General features: G+C 37.3%; 2 protein-coding genes across 2 annotated transcripts in view; one reads left to right on the top strand and one right to left on the bottom strand.

Moving 5' to 3' along the window:
• Positions 1 to 1,072: 1,072 nt before the first annotated feature.
• Positions 1,073 to 23,106, top strand: part of LOC145935579 (elongation factor-like GTPase 1) — a 39,704-nt gene continuing 17,670 nt past the window's right edge. Inside the window, exons 1-3 of the mRNA XM_083037068.1 lie at positions 1,073 to 4,317; positions 4,554 to 4,676; positions 4,976 to 5,124. Coding sequence (XP_082893194.1) covers positions 1,790 to 4,317; positions 4,554 to 4,676; positions 4,976 to 5,124 — 2,800 coding nt within the window. The 5' untranslated portion in view covers positions 1,073 to 1,789. The remainder of the gene's footprint in view (positions 4,318 to 4,553; positions 4,677 to 4,975; positions 5,125 to 23,106) is intronic.
• Dsx-c73a (doublesex cognate 73A) lies at positions 5,557 to 21,142 on the bottom strand. The gene is made up of 5 exons (XM_083037069.1): positions 20,406 to 21,142; positions 8,775 to 9,029; positions 6,745 to 6,895; positions 6,377 to 6,499; positions 5,557 to 6,287 (listed from the first exon to the last, which is right to left on the bottom strand). The coding sequence occupies exons 1-5, from the start codon at positions 21,036 to 21,038 to the stop codon at positions 6,205 to 6,207; spliced, it is 1,245 nt and encodes a 414-aa protein (XP_082893195.1). The 5' UTR covers positions 21,039 to 21,142; the 3' UTR covers positions 5,557 to 6,204.

Genomic DNA, 23,106 nt, shown 5'->3' with positions numbered 1-23,106 from the left:
GAATTGTAAAGATTGTTTCTTTGGTAAACAAAATTATTGCAAAACTTGCATGTCATTTGCCTGGTTCTGAAATTCATTGTGAAATAATCCGATATCCAGATGCGAAGCATTTTCGTTCTACGTTTAGTCATTTTATGTACTTTGTTTAAATGGAGTTTCATAGGAAGCGTAATATTTATGGATAGAGGAAAAAAATTATTGCAAAGTATACATTGAATATTATTTTTCCGTATTGTGCAAAATCTCTGTTCCCAATTAATTTCATCCGCTCTTATGGCATTGCTTTTATAAATGCTATTATGGTTAATTTTTATGTGACTTCTAATACTTTTTGTCCTATCGGTTGGATAAATTATATCACAAATGGAGCATTTTGCCTGGTATTCGATGCCTTCTTCTAACTTGAAATATTCCCACGCCCAACGATAACTTTTACGTGACATGATATATATATATGCGATATATCCATTTTGTATCAAAGCTCGTGTGTTACTAAATACAAAAGAAAACCTTTATTTTAAAGACAAAACATATATAATAAAAGAAATAAAAATAAAAGTTAGAAGGTCGCGGAGAAGACGCGTATAATTTTTTTATACGAATGATATAAATATATATCGACGCATACACACACACACACATACACATACACATACAATTTATATAAATTTTTTGAAACCAGTTTTGAATTCAGAAAAAGACAATGTTAATAATTATAAATTGAATATAACGCCATGTTTACATATAATAGCGCTATTTTTCGAGATAACTCGAAATTATTTGAATTCAAATCAAACTGCTAATATCACTGCGTATATATAATGTTTGTCTTTAATATTTATTTATTGTGAAATTTACGCTATTGCTGTTGAATTTGAAACTTGATTTTGAACTGCTCGATAACCTGCGTATGCATACAAATGGGGTGATTAAATGAGATATATGTGATTAATTAACAGTCGAAAGATAATTGTTGTAATTAATATAAAATCGTGTATATTTTGATTCGATTTCCATTTGAACGGCACGTTCTCTCCGCGCATGCGCGCGCCTTCTAAAGCAATATGGCCGTGACCGCCCACGCATTCAGCGGATAACCACTTTTAGAGATTCGCGTGAGGTACGAGTGGTAAAGTGTTTTCCGATCGAAAACGTGGATCGTGTTGCGATCGCGAGCGGATATTATCTCGCGGAAAGTCGATCGCGCGAAAACGAGCCGGAAATAGTCGAGGGCGAAGTCACGTTTACGCGCACCTAACCTCTCGAGAGAGATCAGGCACGTTTTCCCATCGCTGGGGACCCGCTGCTCGAGCTGCTGCTCTCGTCGCGCTTGTACGCCGTCGAGAAGAAGAGATCCCGCACGTGCTTGTACGCACGTCGTTCCCTGTGCGTGTGTGTGTGTGTTCCATCGCGCCCGATAACCGATGTCCGCTGGCATGTTTCGGTTCACGACGAGAGCGAGGCCATTCAATCTGCGATATATCCTCGCGTTCAACAAACCTTACGCACTTTGTTGGAGACAGAATAAAGTGAAATAGTGTTTACTGCGACTGCATACCTGAGTGGGTGCGATTCGGGGTTCGATTAACTTATTTTTTATATAAATATAGTTTATTCCGTATTGTATTTGTATTATACGTGTGCGACACTCGCTCACTGTTCATTGTTATCACTATAATCCGCTGCTATTGAAGCACCCGCATATAATATAAAAAGCATATATATATATTTGTATATACACTGCTCAACGTTTCGCATTTTCTCTTCTATTATTCTATCTAGCTTAACGATGCGCCTCATCAGTGTTGAGAAGCTGAGCGAAATTCAGAGTGACACTACGCGTATCAGAAACATATGTATACTAGCACATGTGGATCATGGAAAAACAACTCTGGCAGATTCTCTCGTTGCGAGCAATGGCATCATCTCCAACAAATTGGCTGGCAAGCTTCGGTATTTGGACAGCAGACCGGATGAGCAGATACGTGGAATCACAATGAAATCCAGCTCCATAACACTGTGCCACATACACAATGAAACGGATCATGTAATAAATCTAATCGACTCTCCTGGACACGTAGATTTCTCCTCTGAAGTTTCAACGGCTGTTCGTCTCTCCGATGGAGCTTTTATCGTGGTGGATATAGTAGAAGGTGTATGCCCTCAGACACGCAGCGCCTTATCTACATCCTATGTCGAGGGTTTGAAACCTATTTTAGTACTTAATAAAATCGACAGACTGGTTATAGAAATGAAATTGACGCCATTAGATGCCTATGTTCGTTTGACGCAAGTTTTAGAGCAAGTAAACGCCCTCATGGGTGAGTTGTTTGCGAGCGATGTTATAGAACGTGGAGAACGAGAGGAAACAGTTACAGTTACGTCAAACAAGGTAAACGAAAGAGATTTGGCTGATTGGCAGTCGGTGCTAGAAGAAATAGACGATTCAAATTTATATTTTTCTCCAGAACAAGGAAATGTTCTCTTTACCAGTGCAATCGATGGCTGGGGATTTGGTATAAAGGAATTTGCTAAAATTTATTCAAATAAATTAGGATTCAGCGAGAACGTTCTTCGAAAAACACTATGGGGAGATTTTTATATAAATAACAAAACAAAACGAATCATGAAAGGAGCTCAGGAAAAGGCCAAGAAGCCGCTTTTCGTACAATTTATTTTGGATAATATCTGGGTATTGTATGAGACCATAGTGATACGAAAGGACAAAGATAAACTGCCAATTATGGCTCAAAAGTTAAATATCAAATTGACAACGCGAGACTTGAGACATACAGATCCGAAAGCGCAACTGCAAGCTGTTTGCTCCCAGTGGCTTCCTCTGGCACAGACTTGTCTTGATATGGTATGCGAGAAGGTGCCAGCACCATGTAACTTGACCGATGAGAAAATTGAACGATTGATAAGCGGAAACAACGACTTCTCTGCTTTACCTCTTGAAACACAGCGACTCAAAACTGCATTCTTGTGCGATCCATCTCCAGAAGTACCCATCATTATATTTATATCGAAGATGTTTCCGGTGGAAAGAGATATGCTACCTGAGAATAGACCAAAATCTTTAACAGCGGAAGAGTTGGCACAAAGAAGAGAGATTGTTCGACAGATGCATGCGGAACGACTGGAGCGAAAAGCTATTACCGAGAATCACCAGGAAGATACGTACAATTTGGTTGTCTGCGACCAGAATAACGACCAGAACGTGAAACACGAGGATGTCACTGAAGATGGGTCGGACGGCACGTTAGTAGCCTTCGCCAGAATATATTCGGGGACCATCAAGATCGGAGACGAGGTATTCGTTTTAGGACCGAAACATAATCCCGAAATTGCTCTGGAACGCGAGAGGTTGGGCGAGAAGGTGGATTCGTCGCTTGTGCTCAAGGATTTGAAATCTGGAAGGCACATCACCAGGGTGACTGTAAGTAAATTGTACATTCTTATGGGAAGAGAGCTGGAAGCTGTGAATAAAGTTCCAGCAGGTAATGTCTTCGGGATCGGCGACCTTGAAGAGCATGTACTGAAGACTGCGACACTTTCCACGACGATCGCTTGTCCCTCCTTCACGGAGTTAACTTCTCTCGCGGTTCCCATTTTACGAGTGGCTCTTGAACCGAAGCATTCGAATGACTTGCCCAAGCTTATCAGCGGCTTGAAACTGTTGAATCAGGCGGACGCCTGCGCCATCGTTCACATGCAAGAAACCGGCGAGATTGTCCTGAGCACCGCCGGTGAGGTTCATCTGGAGAAATGTTTGGAAGATCTCAAATTGCGATACGCAAATGTCGGCATTAACGTCTCGGATCCAATCGTGCCATTCCGCGAGACCATAGTGCCGCCTCCGAAACTCGATATGGTGAACGAGGCGATCGAGAAGAAGGTGGAAGAAGTCACGTTCGAAATTTGGACGTCGAATCGACAGTGTTGCTTCGAGATAGACGTGAAGCCTCTTCCGGAAAACGTAACGAAATTGTTGGAGAAAAATACTAATTTGATCAAATTATTGGACAGTTATATAGCTAGCGATAGAGGTGTGAATGGAGAACACGAGAATTTTTCCGATGAAATCGTTCAACCGAACGAGAGATCTATGTCCGATAAGAAGCAGAAGGAAGCGAAAATCTTCAAGAACGAATTGGAGGCAGCTTTTCTCGAGGCGGGATGGAACGATAATGTATTAGATAAAATATGGTCGTTTGGGCCTCGGAAATGCGGATCCAATATACTGTTGAACGAGACCGATTATAAACAAAAGAAATACTGGGAGCAGCAAAGCACAAACGTCGATTCTCGAACGATGTAAGTATTTTTTCAAAATTAACGCCAACCTTTTTATTTCTTTGAAACGGATAAAGTCGATGCAACGAAAAAGTAATTTATTGCAATATATTGTCTAATAAATTATATTTTGATGATATGTGTAATGCATGAATATTAAATAAAACATATTTCGACTGCTTTCACTTTGTTGCCGAGATTCGTTTCGAATGATAATATAATATGTGTTTATAGTTTGCTATTAAATTATTTTTCAGATATGATAGCAGCATAGTCAATGGATTTCAACTCGCCACTCTAGCTGGTCCCTTATGTGAGGAGCCTATGATGGGAGTCTGCTTTCTTCTAAAGAAGTGGGAAATATTTGACACTCCACAAAGGTAAATATGCATCGAGAATTTTAAAATATCAATTTACTGATTGTTATATAAATATAAAAATAAATACCTTGAAGTGATATTTGCGACTATAAAAAAATATATCGTTATAAAAAGCAGATATTGAAATTGCATTCTTTCTGATATATTATATCATAATGCATTTTATGTTGTGCTTTAAATAATATGATAAAAGCAGTATTATTAATGAAATTAAAAAGCTCATATATTTGATCACGTTGTACCGAGGATTTACGATGGACATTACATTCGCTCGGGTAAAATTTACATTAATGTTGCAGCGATTCAGGCGGTCAAAGCCAAGGACATCTAGGCGGTCAGTTAATGTCGGCGTGTAAGGAAGCTTGTCGACGGATCTTTAGCCTGCGGCATCCTCGACTGATGACGGCGATGTACAGCTGCAGCGTTTTAGTCAACTCCGACGTTCTCGGTGAGTGATAATATACAATATTACATCGACGAGAATCGCTCTCGTATATAGGGTTTCACTGTAGTCGTATAATCCCGTACCATCGAGAGCACATATTTTTCCGACCTTCTTTTAAGTCATGCAGAGCATGACGAACTTGTTGTGTACAAATATACACCGCATCAATGCTTTTTTTTCTTTTATCCGCGAGTGACGGATTATTATCACATTGAATGGAATTTGAATTGAAAAGTATCATATTGTCATATCGAATGGAATTTGAATTGAAAAGCAAACAAACGCGATGTATCTATACATAATAGAGATTGACATATTTTTATATTAATGCCTTACTTGGAGAGAGGGAAGGAAAGGGACAGAATACACATATAAAATTTTGCATTTCAAAAACTCAGGTACCATATATATTCCTATCTTTTTTTTTTTTTTTTTTTTTTTAAATTATGCGTCATTAGACTCTTTACATTGTTATACAGAAAGCAAAGCCATTTCGTCTTCTTTATCGTATCGTTAATCCGTTTATCGGAGTTGCGTATCGTATATATAATTAATCGCGACAGCTCTCATATTATGAACGTAAAAATCATGAATAATAAATACAATGAATAATTATAAGTGAAGATGATAATACAAATCACATAGGGGCGATTTCATCCTATCGTATCTACTAATCTTCGCGCAGGCGCACCGGTGTACGTGTATTTGCAAAGTTTTTAATTTATTTAATTACAAAATTAATTTTTTTCTATATTTTACTCCTTCATAAAAGTCATTGCGTACGTAAGCGCAAAAATAATCATTCGAATATTTAACGAAAAAATTGCAAAATATACAAAATGCATTTAATAAATAAATAATTAGTGTGAATTGCTTGCGTTATTTTATTTTATTTTTTTTTTTTTTCATCCCGGTGCGCCCGTTCGGGAGTTAAGGAAGCGTGAGAGTAAACTACGTGGGAAACAAAACGGGAACGTAGAATTCGAGCGAGGAACGACTCGAAGAATTATAAATATAATAGCGTTATTAATTAAACGTGTAAATTCGTCGATGGCAGAATATGGGACGGAATATTGCGTCGCGTTATTCCCATAGAGACGACGTCGCCATCAGCTGTCGCACCTTGTGCCAGGGAAAACGCGGTTTCTCCTCGTCCTCTACGTGACCTATAATAACAGATCGAAAGATTTTATCAGTCGTAAAATTTACATCTCAAAGTTCTGTCTAAGTATTATGTAATGTTTAGAACGCGTACTCGAAATGCTGCGGGAATATCGCAATGGTCGTCCTCTTCTGTTCCCCTGCACGCACATCATCCCGTATACTCGAATGCCCGGAACGCTGGCATAAGTCGGCTGATCGTGACTCATAGGTCCTTCTACATAGAAAGAACATAAGACGTAAAAGCATGAAAAGTGTTACACATAAACTAGCAGTTTTTCTGCTTCTTTGTGACTTTTCAAAAAGAGTTTGGTAATTTTATTTCCATTTCCATTATAATGGAATAATCATTCCATTGGAATTGATTAGAATAATTTACGAAAAGGAAGGCTTTCTCTCTCTCATCAATTTTCAAATTTCAAATTTTAAATTAATCAAGCGAAATTTTTCTGAAATGCTTACCGAGTATGTTTGTATCGGGACATCGGCATATCACGAGATAATGAGATTTTCCCGTACGCACGTTCTGCAGCGCCAGTAGGGACCAATCTCGTGACGCTCTGCACTCGCGCATCTCTGCAACCGGCTCGCACGTTTTTACTAAAGTCAAGGCCTGGAAAGTGTACGCAATGAGCGTTGTCGTTTTACGAGTTTCTTTGTTAATCAGATATACTGTAATTATGTGTGTTATATATTTTTTAATAATATATATATACAACAGAGAGAATTTTCTCTTAGAATTTATCCTGAAAATCATGAGTTTAGTGCCATGCAGTTTAGTAAAATTAATCAAACATGTTTTATATTTCAGTGTGTAGATATTATTTTTATTGTGATAAATATTAATCAGAGAAATTCTCATAAAATTCTTTCTATACCTATATTATCCCGTACGATTACCATGATTTTCAAGGTAAATTCTAAGAGAAAATTCTCTCTGTGTACATAAATAATATGATACACATATATACATATATATGTACGTGTATATCATATTTATTTATTTATGTATACATATATAACATTATTTATCTATTAGTTATATATATAATATCGTTAGGAAATAAATATACATTACGTAGCATTACAATGAACAATTTAAGGAAATGAAAATCGAAAATATCGCGATTAGCGTATTTGGGGACCAATAATCGTTGATTATTTATTATTTCTTACAAAAATATTAGACCTTTCTTTATTGCAACGTTGATATATGCTAGGATTTTACGGTATGTTATAGTAATAAAATTACAGTGATATTGAAATTTGATTAAATTGGAAAAGTCATCTACGTGAAAGCAAGCTTTGCCCCGTAAATACGGGACAATCGTCGTGTCGAATATTTAAATTCGTTCCTCGGACTTCCGCGATGACTGTCTTTTCGAACGGTGATTCAAGTTGGCGTGCAAGTCACGGTTAATACACGAACGAAAGTGAACGAGTTTTTCTCACGGCGGGAAACTCGCGTTTAAGAGCATCCGAGCCGAGTCGGTCATACCGGGGATGGCGCCTTGTACCTTGTACAAGGTACCGTTTCCGTGACAACTCGATGTCTTAAGTACTGGAATAAAACATTGTGTAGGAAATGCGGCAACTTTTATAGCTCTCGCGTTTTCTTCGATTGTGTACACGATCGTTTTTACTTGTAACACGTATAATTTACAGAGTAATTATCGATAATATCGTCTCGTAATATCTTCGTGAATTTACGATTCGAATCATTTTAAATACTGACAGAAACTGTTGATAATATTGACTGCTTATTAAATATAAAGTTAAATATAAAAAAAAGGCTAGTAAGAGCCAGACGTAATTTTTAAATTTTTCTATATACTATATTTATTAATTTCTTCTACACTTATTTTCTTCAAAATAAATAGAGTAAGAGGAATTAAAAAATATAAAGGAATTTAAAAATAATTTTGTTACACCTAATATCTATGCTTGTTAGCTCTTATATACAGAGAAAATTTTCTCTTAGAATTTACCTCTTGAAAATTATGGTAATCGTGGGACAATATGGTATGGGAAGAATTTTATGAGAATTTCTCTGATTAATATTTATCACAAAAAATTAAAAATATTAAAAATAATATCTATTACATTAAAATATAAAATGTTTAATTAATTTTACTATGCAGTTTAGTAAAATTAATCAAACACGTTTTATATTTTATTGTGATAAATATATTATTATTTTTATTGTGATAAATATTAATCAGAGAAATTCTCATAAAATTCTTTCCATACCATATTGTCCCACGATTACCACGATTTTCAAGGTAAATTCTAAGAGTAAATACTCTCAGTGTACTAGCTATTTTTTATATTTATATCAGACTCTTTTTTTATTTATTATGACATTTTATTAATCGCGCATTTATCAGTATCTGCAAGTGATATATACACGTTCTCGTATCTCTGTGCCTCATAATAATGAGTCGACAATTACATTATCGCCAAAGAGAGTCATTCGAAAGTTCTCAACCAACCTTGGTTCGCGGATCGGTCACCAGCTCGGTCGTGTGCAGGTCGTCGCTGTCCAAGGACGCGCTGCACGGATCCCGGTATCTTCCGGGACAAGCGCACAGCGGTTGCGTGAAGTTCAATCTGACGTAAACGGCGTTGCACACTTGCTGGACCGCGCACTCCGGTAGCAAATAGATGTGCTGATTGTGCGGATAGTAGTGATACTTGGTCGGTTTCGCGAGCGCCGCGCTGGCCCCTTCCGGTAGTCGTACCCCCGTCTGTAAAAGAAGAAGACAAAGAAGAAAAAAAGATTGCGTACTCTTTGGCAGAGTCACGTAATAACATATCACGTAATTAAAATGATTTTTCGAAGCTACGGCAGATTATAGGGCTCCTTCCTCTTTAAAAGGACTCACGTTCTTTCATTCGATTGACACGACCGTTATCTTCGCGTTCGTTTAACTCCGTTCCGTTTATATATATGTTCAAATTCGAACATCTCTCCAGAAATACATTCTAAAAATAATTTCTTCTCAATAACAGATTCTCTGGCCAATTTGGAGATGATTTTTTTTCTTTCTTACAAGCGAAGAGGCATCGATAACTTTTGAGCTCTTTACAAACTTTGTTCGAAAGATTAAATTTTCTTCAGGTTAATTTCAAGTACAATTTATTTTGATACACTGAGAGAATTTTCTCTTAGAATTTACTCTGAAAATCATGATAATCGTGGAACAATATGGTATAGAGAGAATTTTATGAGAATTTCTCTGATTAATATTTATCACAATAAAAATAATATCTATTACAATAAAATATAAAATATGTTTAATTTTACTATGCAGTTTAGTATTGTATCTATACCATATTGTCCCACGATTATCATGATTTTCAGGTAAATTCTAAGAGAAAATTCTCTCTGTGTAGAATTTTAGTTAGATACATATGATAGAATTGAAAACTTGCAAAAAATGATGACCTCTTTCGATACTTTTGTAGAGGAAAAATGACTCTAAATCGAAGCAGAGAATCTGCTATTAAAGGGACATCTTAATGGTGTTGAGACTATATAAGGAATCTGATTACGAAAATGAAAATGCTCTTATTTCAATTGTGTCATTTCATTGGAATGAAACCAGTACATCGTTACTGTAGCATGATTCCGCGGTAAACGAGACTGTATACGGTTGCCTCATTAGCAATGTTTCTGTGTTACATAGGCGATTATGCGGCGTCTTTTCACTTCTGTGATTTACACTTTCCCTTTACCGTTTCACGAACAAACAATTGAGACACGAGATATGTAAATTAAAAGAAGCACGAGACTTAAATTTCCATTCCGATAACGATTCAATTTCGTGAAATCGTCAAGTTGTTCGCAAAAAGCGCATGTATCGTCAAAGAGTTAGACGTCTTACACACTCGATACATTACAAAGATCTCTCATTTGTAAAAAAAAAAAAAAAAAAAAAGAAAGAAAGGCAGACCTCGCCAAGCGCAAAATTACTAGCTTGTAAAGTGGCAAATCAGTTTCTTCAGTGAAATAGATCCTCGATATCTATTTCGGGAGGATGCTGTATACGCGTACCTACCGATCGCGTGATAGAAATTGTTAGTAGAGAAAGGAAGCGAGCTACGAGGGAGAGGAATAAGAAGACGGGGGGCAAAAAAGAAAACGGGCGGAATATGCTCCGAGTGAGAGAGACAGAGAGAGAAGAAGAGAAGAGGCCTTAGCCGGGCAGACAGGCGGAGGCAAAACGCTTGGGCAAATCGATGGGGGTACAGGATGGTGGTTCGTACGGATATCCATCGCCGGTCAACTTCCTGGAACGTGAGACTATGCTCGAGAAACGATCCTCCTCGCCTCCATCGTCGGGTCCCGCTTTTTCTTTACGGCGTATCGTTTATCTCATTTACCGCACTCGAATCGCAATCATCTCACTTGATCTTGTCTTAAAAAAGCTACGGATCCAGGAGAGAACGACGATATAAATAGTTTTGCTCGCGTATCGCGGATTTTACTACTCAGTCCTTCAAACCGGGAAGCTATGCGTGATTTTCAAATCAATATTACAATATAATTCTGAAAATTATTAAACACCGGTCGAAATTAAAATTGCAGATTTGCAAATATCTGTAGAAAGGGAACTGTATCTTCTTCTACATATTTTAAAAAGATAATGCTCGCGAGAGGGTGTCTCTATAAAAAGTCTCTCCTCCCTTCCCCTATGAATTTCCATCTTGATAAGCGATAGGTTGAACATAAATGAAGAAATAATGAAAACTCGCGGAAGAATGTTGACCAAACTCTGAAGCTCTTCCGGAGAAAAAGATATCCGAAATATGTATCATTTCGTTTCACACTCGATATAACATGGTGAACAAGGCTCGTTTCTACTTCTAGGAGAAATCCTTGATTCACTTGGTGAACTTTGTCTGTGCCTCTTTCGTTTCCCCGACCTTGTTCGCGTCGCGATCGTAATCGGCGGTGGTGATTGGCCTCCGTTGATCCGCGACTTGATATTTTTTCAAGATGATCTGCCGTTCTCTCCGGCGTCGGTGTCGAGTTGACTTGACCCCGAGAGAGTCGCCGGCGTTAAAACCCGCCCGACTTTAAAAATAATGTCATCGCGTGCTGTATAAATCCACCACACGTATAGCTCTCTCGGGCTACAAAACGCTCGTTTATAAAGCGGTCGTTGACCGAAACGCGATCGCATTCCCTCGAGTTCTCTCTGCCGGGGTCACTCTTTCACGCCGGGTTTACTCCGTGCGATTTCTTTGGAATTTTGCGGATTCTCCGTTTTCTTCTTTCTTTTTTTTTTCCATCATCTCCTCACGCTCCTTCCGAGTTCCGTATTCGTGTACTTATGTATTTACTCGTAGATAAGTTCACTCGCGTTCGAATACATAACGGTTTTGATAAGCAATGAGATGAGGAAGATAAGTTCTGAATAGCAAAGCCAGCTGCAACGCAGCAGCGATCGAAGATAGATGATAGGATTAAAATTGTAATTTAATTAAAAAAGGTAATTTAATTAAAAAAGAAAAAAACAACTAACATTATATCCAATAGCTATTCAGGATATGATAATTGTCTATAAATTATTGAAATCGTCAAAAGAAAATACAAATATAAAAACGTAATAAATATGTTCAAGCTTAAGATACAAAAAAGTTTCGTACAGTAATAATAGAAGATAATCACATCGTTAAAATATTATTCGAATAATAAAGACATAGTATCTTCCTTTTATCGCTTCTTTTACGTTTTCTCGTTCGTCGTTCGCTTCCCTCTTCTATGTCGTAGAAGACGCTCGTAAATAAAGCTTCGTCGAGTCGAATGACGGTAAGTATCCGATTAAAACGGAACCGCTAATTGATTTGCCGTCTTTATTCCGCCTAAATACAGAGTATGCAAGAAGAGTACTTGTTCGCGAATTACTTATCCATGGACAAATATATATAACACAAAGTAGCACAGAGTGAATCGATTAAAGCTCGAGGAATAGGCCGTGGTAAATTATCCGTAGCAATATCGACCTCTATCCTCTCGTCCCCCCTTTATCCTGTCTCTTTCTTTTTTCTTTCTCTACGCGTCTTTTCTTTTCTTTTCCTTCGCATTTTCTTTTCGTCTCGACATCGTCACGTTCCACTACCGATATTAGCACCGGCTGATCCGTTTGCGTCACGACCGTGAACGCTCGCCCTCCTTTCGCCTTTTGTAGATTCGTCGAGCCAATACATCTTGCAAGGTGCAAGGTGTATCGGCAATGCTCGCAATATTTTTCAGACATGCTTGTCTCGAGCGAGCGTGAAGGAAATCGATTTTTCAAGCGAGACAAATAATTACTCGAAATGATACCGATATATTATAATGCGAGAAGCGGATTAGGATCGATTATGATAAATCGCATGAATTCGAATTCCGCATCTTTAAGCCTTAATTTGGCGATATCAATTTTTTCGCGTGAGAAAAATAAAGATATTACGTACATGTATATAAAAAAATTATTTTTGGATTTATATAAAAATTTTGTTTATATACATGTATGTGTGTAGTGTATTCTTTATTTTTTTTCCGCTAAAAAAAATTGATTAATTTAATTATTTTTGTATTTATATAAAACATTATTTATATATACATATGTATGTGTATAGTATATTCTTTATTTTTCTCGAGTGAAAAAATAAAAAATAAATAAATTAAATTATTTTGTATTTATATAAAAAAAATGTTTTATATATATAGTATCTTCTTTATTTTTATCACGCGAAAAAATAGATATCAAAGAATTAGAGAGGCGATATTCGAATGTGAATGCACGTAATTATAATAAAAACAATCCTATATATGTGGTTTGTTATAAAAATAATGATATTAAATATGCAGCGTATAATGTGGCAAGACTAAAAAATCGTAATCATGCTGAATGTAAAATATGATTTTTTCTTCAAAAGCAGTACAAGTTTCGATTCGTTCGATTACGTTCGTGTGTTATTATATTTTTCATGAGCATGTATTAGTACACCTCGTCATTGTATTCGTGATCGTTATGGAGCGACAAAATATTAAACAAAAATAGCGATAAAAATTAAAGAAAGCATTTGGTCATCATGCTTTATCACGTGCTCAGATGTTTCGGTGGCAATAAATGTTTTCGAAAGACTACGAAATGGTTGAAAATGAATCGTGCGCTGGTAAAAACCTAAGCGTGATAAAGCATGATCATCAAATGCTTTTTTTAACTTTTTATAACAATTCGTGACGTTCTCTTTCAATTTAACACAAAACTTTATCGCATATCTTTTATGTTCAATATTTTATCGCCCATAACAAAAACGGTGACAAGGTCTATTAATACATACTTATTAAAATTATGACACATGAACGTATCCGAACGAGTCAAAATTATAGTGCTTTTAAAGGAAGGATAACTATTTTACATGATTACGTCTTTCATTGTTGTTACATTATGCGCTATATATTTAATCTCATTATTTTCTGACAGAGCATGTATATTGTACATATAGAAAGAGGGAGGAAAATTAAACAAATTGATGAGTAAAATTAATATATACACACAGTTGAAAAATTTGTGTTAAATTTAACAAATATCACATGTCCCAAACGGTCCACAGAAATTTTTGTGTTAATTTAACATAATACGGATATGTTAAATGATGACACGAATATTGTGTTAATATTTTAACATAAAATAAATGCAAACTTCAAATAAACTTAAAATAAATTTTGTGTAAAATTAACATAGTTTTAATGTAAAAATTAACTAAAAAAATTGTTAATTTTACATTTTATCACCCCCACTTATATTATAAAGTAAAATTAACATTTTTTTCTGTAAATTTTAACAGATAAATCTTGTCACTAATAATATCGAACATATTTATTATGTAAAATTAAAAGTAAATACACATTGTGTTATTTTTACACTTATTTTTAGTTATTTTAATAATTTAACATTTGAGTTCAATTAACACAACAGCAATATGTTAATTTAACACATGAATGTGTTAAATATTTAACACAAAAATTTTAACGGGGACCGTTTCTAACAAGAAAACACAAATTTTCCAACTGTGCAGGGTGTCCCAGAATGATGGGGACTAAATTCGTGCGCAGATTCCTGGGATCATTTGGAGACGATTTTTCCTCAGCGAAAATGTCGAGGAAGGTCATTATTTTTTGCATGTTTCCAATTTTTGCCATCATGTATCTTTGTAACTAAGCCTTAAATTAAAATTCTATTAAAGTAAACTCTACCTGAAATTAACTGAAGAATGTGAATTTATTATTATTTTATTTCCACAAGGCTTCGTTTGTGAAAAACCTTTTATTTTCAATCGCTTATAACTCGAAAATTATTGGTATCTCGACATTTTTGCTGAGGAAAAATCGTCTCCAAATGATCCCAGGAATCTGCGCACGAATTTAGTCCCCATCATTCTGGGACACCCTGTATATACAAATTGTATAAATATTCTAGCACTCTAATTTTACATTATTCTCACGTTTCAATTTTGCATTATTTGTATTGACAATGAACGAAAAAGATTCTAATCGACAAAGTGGCTAGTCGAGAAACGTGGCTAGAATTATGGTTCTTAATATATCTCTGCGATTGTGTGTAATCCGCGATGTTCGTAATTGAAGCATCATCTATTTAAGAATTAGACGATCATTAGCCGACGGGAGTAATTCCTGCGGTTGTAAGTCTCGGATATCATGATTCGTTCGTCGTGACGAATCGTCGCGGATGCCGCGCGTTTCCGAGAGATTCTTACAATACAATTATTAACCTTAGTGGAAAAGAACCCAACGGTTCGTTTACCGTTGCGCTCTTTTCACGGTTGTTTTTGTTAGATTAAGCTGTGTACGTTTGTATATATATATACTATATGTATCGAGCATCTATCTAGTACTATTATTCGTCGCGCACGAAACAGCGACTATCATTGCTTGGATTGTCACATAGATGGGGATTCTTTATATATCTCTTTATACATTTTATGGAGAATGGGAAGAGTAACACGAATCTTTCATAAGAGTGTGTGACATATTTCCGTCATCTATTTTGCTCGCTTTAATTACGACACACATTCTTTTCTCTAGCATGAGAGATTCTGAGATACAGAATTATTTATTCCTTTGATAAAATGTGTGAAAGTAATAAATATATTAAATACGGAAATGTAATATGTAAGTTGATTATTAATTAACGCTAGAAAGATCAGATAGCCAATTTGTTGCAATAACATTGCTTATGCGATTTTGTGATACAATTTTTGCTGCAATTAGTATGCTATTAATTACCTCATCAATATCATTAATATTATATTATGAAAATTTTAATTGTTAAAATTCACAATTTTCTCAATATATGTGTCAACTTATCTTAATTATTTTATGTGTGTAAGAAATAGAATGATCCAAACAAAACTTTTTATGTGTCTTTGCATTATGAACAACGAATCAAATATAATAATGCAAAAAATCAAATATTAATTTTAGTTAAGGTTTCGACAAAGTTTTTCAATTTTGAAACAAATTTTCTTATCTAATAATTTCTATTTATTCATTGCAGCAAAAATTTCATCACGATGTTGAATGACGATCCTTATCAAAGTAATGAGAATTTTTAATTTTGAGGTATTAAAAAAATATTAAATTATATATTAGAAGGATAGAGAAAAAGAGATTAAAAAAAATTATTAGAAAATAATGATACAGTAGATCAGAATTATGTTCCTATTACTCTCCAACTTGTTCCGACCAGTCATGGGATTATTCTAATTTTGCAATTATTCATTTCGTCATCGCGCTCGGAAAACTGTGCTAGAGCAACACTCCGTTACGCGCGTAACTCGGAAGCGCGCGTAGCGAGGGCAAAATTCCTATTCGGGACCGTTAGTAAAGTTCTCTATTTCCATCTCGCTCGCGCTATCGTACGCTAATGCGGCGCGAGCCGCCGTTGAAAGGCCGGTCGTAAGTATCGGGATACTCTTATACAATACCCCGAGATGCGGAAAATTAAAAAAAAAAAAAAAGATCTCTGAAAAATGCTACTCGTACAAGATGGAAATTTACGATTTTATTACGAGTTTTAAAGTGAATCCGCGATCTGTGAAAAGGTAATGGGTTCGCATTATTATATTTTATAGGAAGCGTTATTATTCTTGAATCTTCTTATAGATTCAGCGATCTATTTTTTTTTTTTTTTTTTTTCAAATTAATTATGTGGATGTATCTCGATATCGTCTTTCTTGCCTCTAAAAACCTGGAAAGGTTTCATAATAAAACATAAGCGTGTTTTATTTCGCAACATATAATATTTTACGTAGAAAATCTTATCGCGTGTTACAAGATGTTTCATCCTTGGCATTTTATACCGCTAGCCAGGGGTAACATCAACCAGGTGTTTGTCTTCGATAAAAGTTTCACATTAAAGGCGAGACATTTGGCTCTTTTTAACACGTGCTACTCCGATCAGTGTTCAAGAAGGAAGTAACGATAACAATAATGATAATAATCGCGAATAATGAATTCATAATAGATGATCATGATGACAGATGGAAGCATAAAATCGGGGTTACTCGATAAATCAAAAATTTATATGCCGAGTACATATATATCAAAAGGAATTTAGCGTTCAAGACACGATTGTTACCTTTAGTTTAGACATGCGTGACTAATGCATGCGTGTGCACACTGTAATAATGGTTTCCCCTCTGACCAAGCGTGCTTCCTTCTTACGATATTGTATAAATGATCGAGGAGAATCGTCTCTTCGAAGAAATTCCATGTCGTACACAGTTGAAAAATTTGTGTTAAATTTAACAAATATCACATGTCCCAAACGGTCCACAGAAATTTTTGTGTTGATTTAACATAATACGGATATGTTAAATGATGACACGAATATTGTGTTAATATTTTAACATAAAATAAATGCAAACTTCAAGTAAACTTCAAATAAATTTTGTGTTAAATTAACATAGTTTTAATGTAAAAATTAACTAAAAAAATGGTTAATTTTACATTTTATCATCCCCACTTATATTATAAAGTAAAATTAACATTTTTTTTTTCTGTAAATTTTAACAGATAAATCTTGTCACTAATAATATCGAACATATTTATTGTGTAAAATTAAAAGTAAATACACATTGTGTTATTTTTACACTTTTTTCCAGTTATTTTAATAATTTAACATTTGAGTTCAATTAACACAACAGCAATATGTTAATTTAACACAAAAATTTTAACGGGGACCGTTTTTAACAAGAAAACACAAATTTTCCAACTGTGTAAAATTAGTAGCCTCGTGAAAAAAATGCATTATTGCGCGCCTCGCTTTTTCCCAAGTCGCCTTAAGAAAAAAAAAAAAAAAAAAGAGAAAAACGACCGTTTTATTACAATCTTCCTGCCCCAGTGACGATATCCAATTCCCATACGCTAGAAATCGGTATTCGTCGACGCGGTATATTCACGCGAACAATTCCCAGCGATTTTCCATTCGATATTGGATGAATGGTGCGACTCGTATCACCTCCGCAAACCCGTCATTAGACAGGTCGAGTCCTTCTTCCTCCGCGCGCATTGTATGTTTATTCGTACCGGTTTACCGCAAAACTTTACCGCGTGCCAATTACGTACCAAAGTCTCAAATCGGTCGGTTTTCACCGACGGTTACGACTTTAATCGCGGTTCATAGGTACTTCTCCTTGGTTTTTTTTTCTTTTTCAGATCATGTCTAACCGAACAGTACAGGTATATAGGAAGCGAGTTCAATTAATCACGGGTAATTAAACCCTTGATAAATTGAACCGGTTAATCGAATTTTCTCTTCCCGTATTCTCCATCGTATTATATCGTAAGAGGAGAAGTGTTGCGATTTGTGAACAGAAAAGAGAATTAATGAAATCACAGTTAATTAATTTTACTTTTGGTCATATAGACGCGTATCTTATTCTCGTTACCACTTTAAAGAGGTTGTTAAATATTTTTTCTTCCGCGTTATACTCGGAAATTTAACGTGGAAAATACTTTGCGTTGGAAAGTAAACTCTGACGCGACCAAAAAAAGGAAAGAAAAATCTAACATAACGCGTTGCAACGCGTTCGTACACAATTTGAGATAGCGTTTCTTCGCGCGGACGTATAATGGACATCCCTTTTTTTGCGTATGGTACAATCACTGCTGCTGGTCCAATCCTTATATACGGTCTCGCTTTGCGGCGAGGCGGCCGTAACAGATAGACAAATAACTCCATTACGCGAGGTATTATGTACCCAATTTACGCATTTTGCCGTCATTGCGGTTATTACAGATACGTTAGAGTACTTAATCGTTATTAATGTGTTCCCTCCCCTTACCCCTCTGCTTCCCCTCTTCCTCCCCCGCTCCGTTATGCGCGTATTTACCGTATTCCGCGGAACGAAATCGTCCGCTTGTAATCAAGAGATGCGTTATATTCGCTTATTTGATCGCAAATGACTCAACGGTTTCATACACCATCGGTATACACCGCCGTTATCTCGAAGAAACAAGAGGGAGAAAGAGAGCTCCGGCGAAAGAGAGAGAGAGGAAGATTGCGTATTAAAACGTGTAAATTAGAGCCAACTGCAGAAGTCTCTCTCTGCATCTTCATCGAACGAAAGAAAAAAAAGAAAAAAAAAAGAAAAAAGAAAAATTTCTCCCTTCGGCTGTAAAAGATTCGCGCCTAAGATGATGATGACCCGATTGCCTGATTGCCTCTTGCTTATCGCGAACGAAGAAATGAACGTTGACGTACGAGCGCACAACACGACGTACACTCGATTAACTTGGATAATTACGAGGTAATTCCCAACCGCGCGCGTCCCAAGTATAATCGTATCGTGTGTATATGTGTGCGTGCTCGAATACCCGATTTACTTTCTCGTTTTTGCCATTTTGCACGTGCGCGCGCCCCGTCTACCAGAGTAGAGTAGAGTGGAGCCCCGTGAATATTTTCTACATACGAAGAGAGAAAGAGAGAGACAGATACATACGAAGACGTGCACACGCTACTTTCTCGGTCGACCTATATGCGATTTTTTTCCTCAAACCCCATACAATCCATCCATGCTGGCTGTATAACTCGAATCTGGGTGCCTTTCTATCGCGCATCATCGGGTACACGCTTTTCTGCGCTCCTTTAAAGTAGGGGAAATGAGTAGGAAGAACGTGCACAGGAGATAGAGAGAGAGAAATTTGGGATTTTTCTATTATAAAAGGAAAAAGAGAGAAAAAAAAGCCCAAGTTTGTTTAGCTTAAGCTTAGCGATTCACGATGTTGCGTCCACATCTTTGACAATCTAGAATGTTATATAATAAATTTCTCACAACTGTTTTTCTTCTTATTTTCTTTCGATCTATTTGGAATTTCATTTGTAGGATTTTATATATTTCGAAGGGGAGAGGAAAATAGTGTGGAATTTTCTATTACAGACTTGCAGAGATTCTTTGATGAATTTTTATAGAAAGAAGGAGAGAGAAGAATTCAGTTTCTTCTAGTATGTGTAGATTATAAAAAGGGAACTTTGAATTAGCGAATTACGAGTATGAAAACTTATGATGAAAGTTATTTATGAAACTTATTTATTCTACATTCCGTGAAACCTGAATGAACGAGAACATTTCTATGTTGGTTTTTTCTCATTTATCTTCCGAACGATTTCCGATTTTCTTAGCGAAATTCGCAAAGTCGCGAATGACACGCTACTTCAATCTTTACGTTAAACCGGAACGTTGACGTTTCGAAAATCATCATCGTGCGTTTCGGTCTATATATGTCGGCGAAACTCGTGTACAAAGGACGACGAAAAATTCCAGCCCGCGAAATTAGTACGTCGATCCGCGAGATCGGTATGCTACAATGTATATAATTCAATTGGGACTCGATATCCTGTTTGCGGTTCACCGTCGCGTTAGAGTTAATTACAAGCGAGGTGGAAGAGCAGCTAGGGGAATGAATCTGTGCCGGGGGAGTTAGTTGAAAACGGCGGTTTTCGCGGCGAGACCGAATAATACGAGGCACACGACTGAGACCGGCATCAGGAGAGGAGCTTGCAGTTGGAACGGAGCCGGTCAGTCGGGATTGATGCACTTACCTCGCTGGTGTAATTTGTCGTCAGCTTGATTTGCGGTCTAATCTTGCCGGGCGACTCTCGCGTCTCCTTGGCCGACGTTAGAGGGACGGTGGTCGTGAAATCGGCGGCGGCGGAGACCGCTGATTTTCTCAACGACAGCATCGACGTGGCCGCGGTGTGCTGAGTGGGCGAGATTATTCTCGGCGACGTCTCGGTGAAGGCGGAGCTCGAGGAGCCCGCGTTCTGCGCTGGGTCGCTCGAGATGATCGCGAGACTCGCCGTGGACGAGGACGAGTAGGACGAGGTGGCTGTCGACGTGGACGACGACGCCGACGTCGACGTCGTCGGCGTGATCGTCGGCAGCTTCAGCATCGTCGTGGCGGACGTGGTGACAGCTGGAGCCTGAGCCGTCGTCGCGTTCTTCAGGGTGACATAAGCCAGGGTCGCATTCCCGAGGCCAAGCGGCGGCCTTGAGGCTGTCGTCGCGGTGCTCGAGGAGGCGGTCTTGATAGGCGCGATCGGCGTGGTCTTCTTGCCTTTAATCGGATCGTCCGGTCGACCACCCTTCGATGATGAGGATGATGACGACGCCGGCACGGCCGACGCTGTCATGAGCAGGGCGAGGAAGACGCAACTGAATCGGATGGCCCGCATTCTTGATATCTGTCGATATTAGGGGGATAAATCCGTATTTTCGCTCTCCTTTAGGAAAATGATTCCTTTTGTGTCGTGAAACGAGGTTCCCCGATGTTGCTTTAGGACCTGCGAATGAGATAGGAATCGTGTTAATAATTTTATTTATTATGGTGAGATGCGTGAAATGGAATTCATGTATCTCGAGAAATTATGTTTTTTCTTTACAATTATATATTTTACATATATTTAGAAATGAAAAATATTTTAAAGGAAAATATATACAGTGCGTGATGGCATTTTCACTCTTCTGCTCTTTCTTGTTTGTTTGCGTGTACGGAATCTCTTTGCGTTATGTTTTTGTTTTTATTTCGCGTATGAAAAATCGTCACTCTCGCTTTTCGCGGTGTCGATGGCATCGAACGAGGGAAAGGATTATCGATCGCGTATCTCTGCGGTTTTGCAGAAATTACGCGTGATGCGATAACATAAAACATATCTACCATTACGTACTCATTATCCAAAGCATTACTTACCGCTTCAACAGATAAAACTCTCTCTTTCTCTCTCTTTTTCTCTCTCCCGTAATTAATTAATTAATTTATATACGTGCAAAATTTATATTTTGCCGAAATACGGAAAATGATCCAAATGTTTGGATCAAGTTCAACTGAAAAGAGAAAGAAACGAAGGTTTTATCGCAATCAAAATGTTGTAATCTAACGTAATCGCGATATGATGTACTTAGAGGAATCGTGTGCAGCTTCCGTGGAATGTATACAATTATATAGCATCCTTCCTTTCACCTGTACTTGTTGGATAAATTCAAAGTCGACTGCTGCGAATTTATCTCAAGACATCTGTCTTACATTTAACGCGTGACTTTTATTTTCGATTTTTAGCAAAATAATTCTCTCTCTCTCTCTCTCTCTCTCTCTCTCTCTCTCTCTCTCTCTCTCTCTCTCTCTCTCTCTCTCTCTCTCTCTTTCTTCCTTGCTCTCTCGCTCTCGAGACATTTGTGTCGAGAGGACAGGATTAGATTAGCGGAGACGAGGAGATGCAGCGGGGGAGGAAGAGAGAAATGCGCGCGTTTATTTTGCTCGTCTTTCTGAATGTCCGCGCATTGGTCCATGGCGAAGCTGGTCTTTCATCCGCCTCTCATCCGCTTCCCGACCTATCGTATTTTCCTTTCACGTGCTCGATCCTGTCTTTTGCCGCAACAGTTATCGCACCATTTGCCATACGACACTCCGGTGAAATTGGGTCATTCGTCGGCGCAAACCGAAGCCGTTATCTCGTTGCATTTGCAAGGCCGTATCAAACCGCACGCGCGCTCCGAGCATCATATGTTATTAGATATTACGCGTGCATCGGAATATATATAATAATACACATACACGTATCACGTGCTGAATACACGATTAGAGAAAGACCTAACGGAAGTGAGAAGGCGACAAGGAATGAATTATGCGATCGTTTCGACCAACATAGCTATCCGCGACTGAGATAACGACCCGATAAACGACACTGATTAAATATAATCGATGAGCCTGAAAAGCGTAACGCACATTAATATTCCACGCATTTTCCTCTATCGGATAATATATAAGACGTAATATTGATATGTAGGACCGAATGAATTTTTTTTATTACAGAGATATTTCTCCGATAACGATTCTATCGCAGATTCCGCGATATCTGGATCGATCTCCGGTGGACAAAATTATTTGTCGCGCGACAGAAGGTTTATTCTTCTATTTGAGAATTTTTGCATTATATAATCCGCGTTTTCTGCTTTTATATTCTTCTTCGCCTCTTCCGTCACGGGGTGAACCGCACAATGTTTGACGGAGAATGGAGTTTCCACGTTTAAACCGCAAACGAAGCTCTTAAATGTCTGCGACTTCGGGCGTGTTTACGCGAACAATATAGTAATTAGATTATTTTCTTAATGGAGGGCGCGGAGAAAGAAGAACGGTCATCTAATAAGAGGAGGCGAAACGGTAACGAGTCTCGGAGAATGAACACAAAAGAGACGGTGAATACATATATATATATACCCACGTTTCCACACGTGTAGTGTTGCACA

Source organism: Prenolepis imparis, unplaced genomic scaffold, assembly GCF_030444845.1.
Source record: "Prenolepis imparis isolate NDT839.2.m4 unplaced genomic scaffold, iyPreImpa1.0 SCAF_4, whole genome shotgun sequence".
NCBI lineage: Eukaryota > Metazoa > Arthropoda > Insecta > Hymenoptera > Formicidae > Prenolepis > Prenolepis imparis.
The sequence above is the reverse complement of the archived record's forward strand: the minus strand, read 5'-3'. Positions and strand labels throughout refer to the sequence as shown.

Coding starts and splice junctions, on each gene's coding strand:
- Dsx-c73a (XM_083037069.1), bottom strand. CDS start 21,038: ATGCGGGCCATCCGATTCAGTTGCGTCTTCCTCGCCCTGCTCATGACA. Junction 6,896..8,774: donor TGACCGATCCGCGAACCAAG/GTTGGTTGAGAA, acceptor TACACTTTCCAG/GCCTTGACTTTAGTAAAAAC. Junction 6,288..6,376: donor ATATTCCCGCAGCATTTCGA/GTACGCGTTCTA, acceptor CTGTTATTATAG/GTCACGTAGAGGACGAGGAG.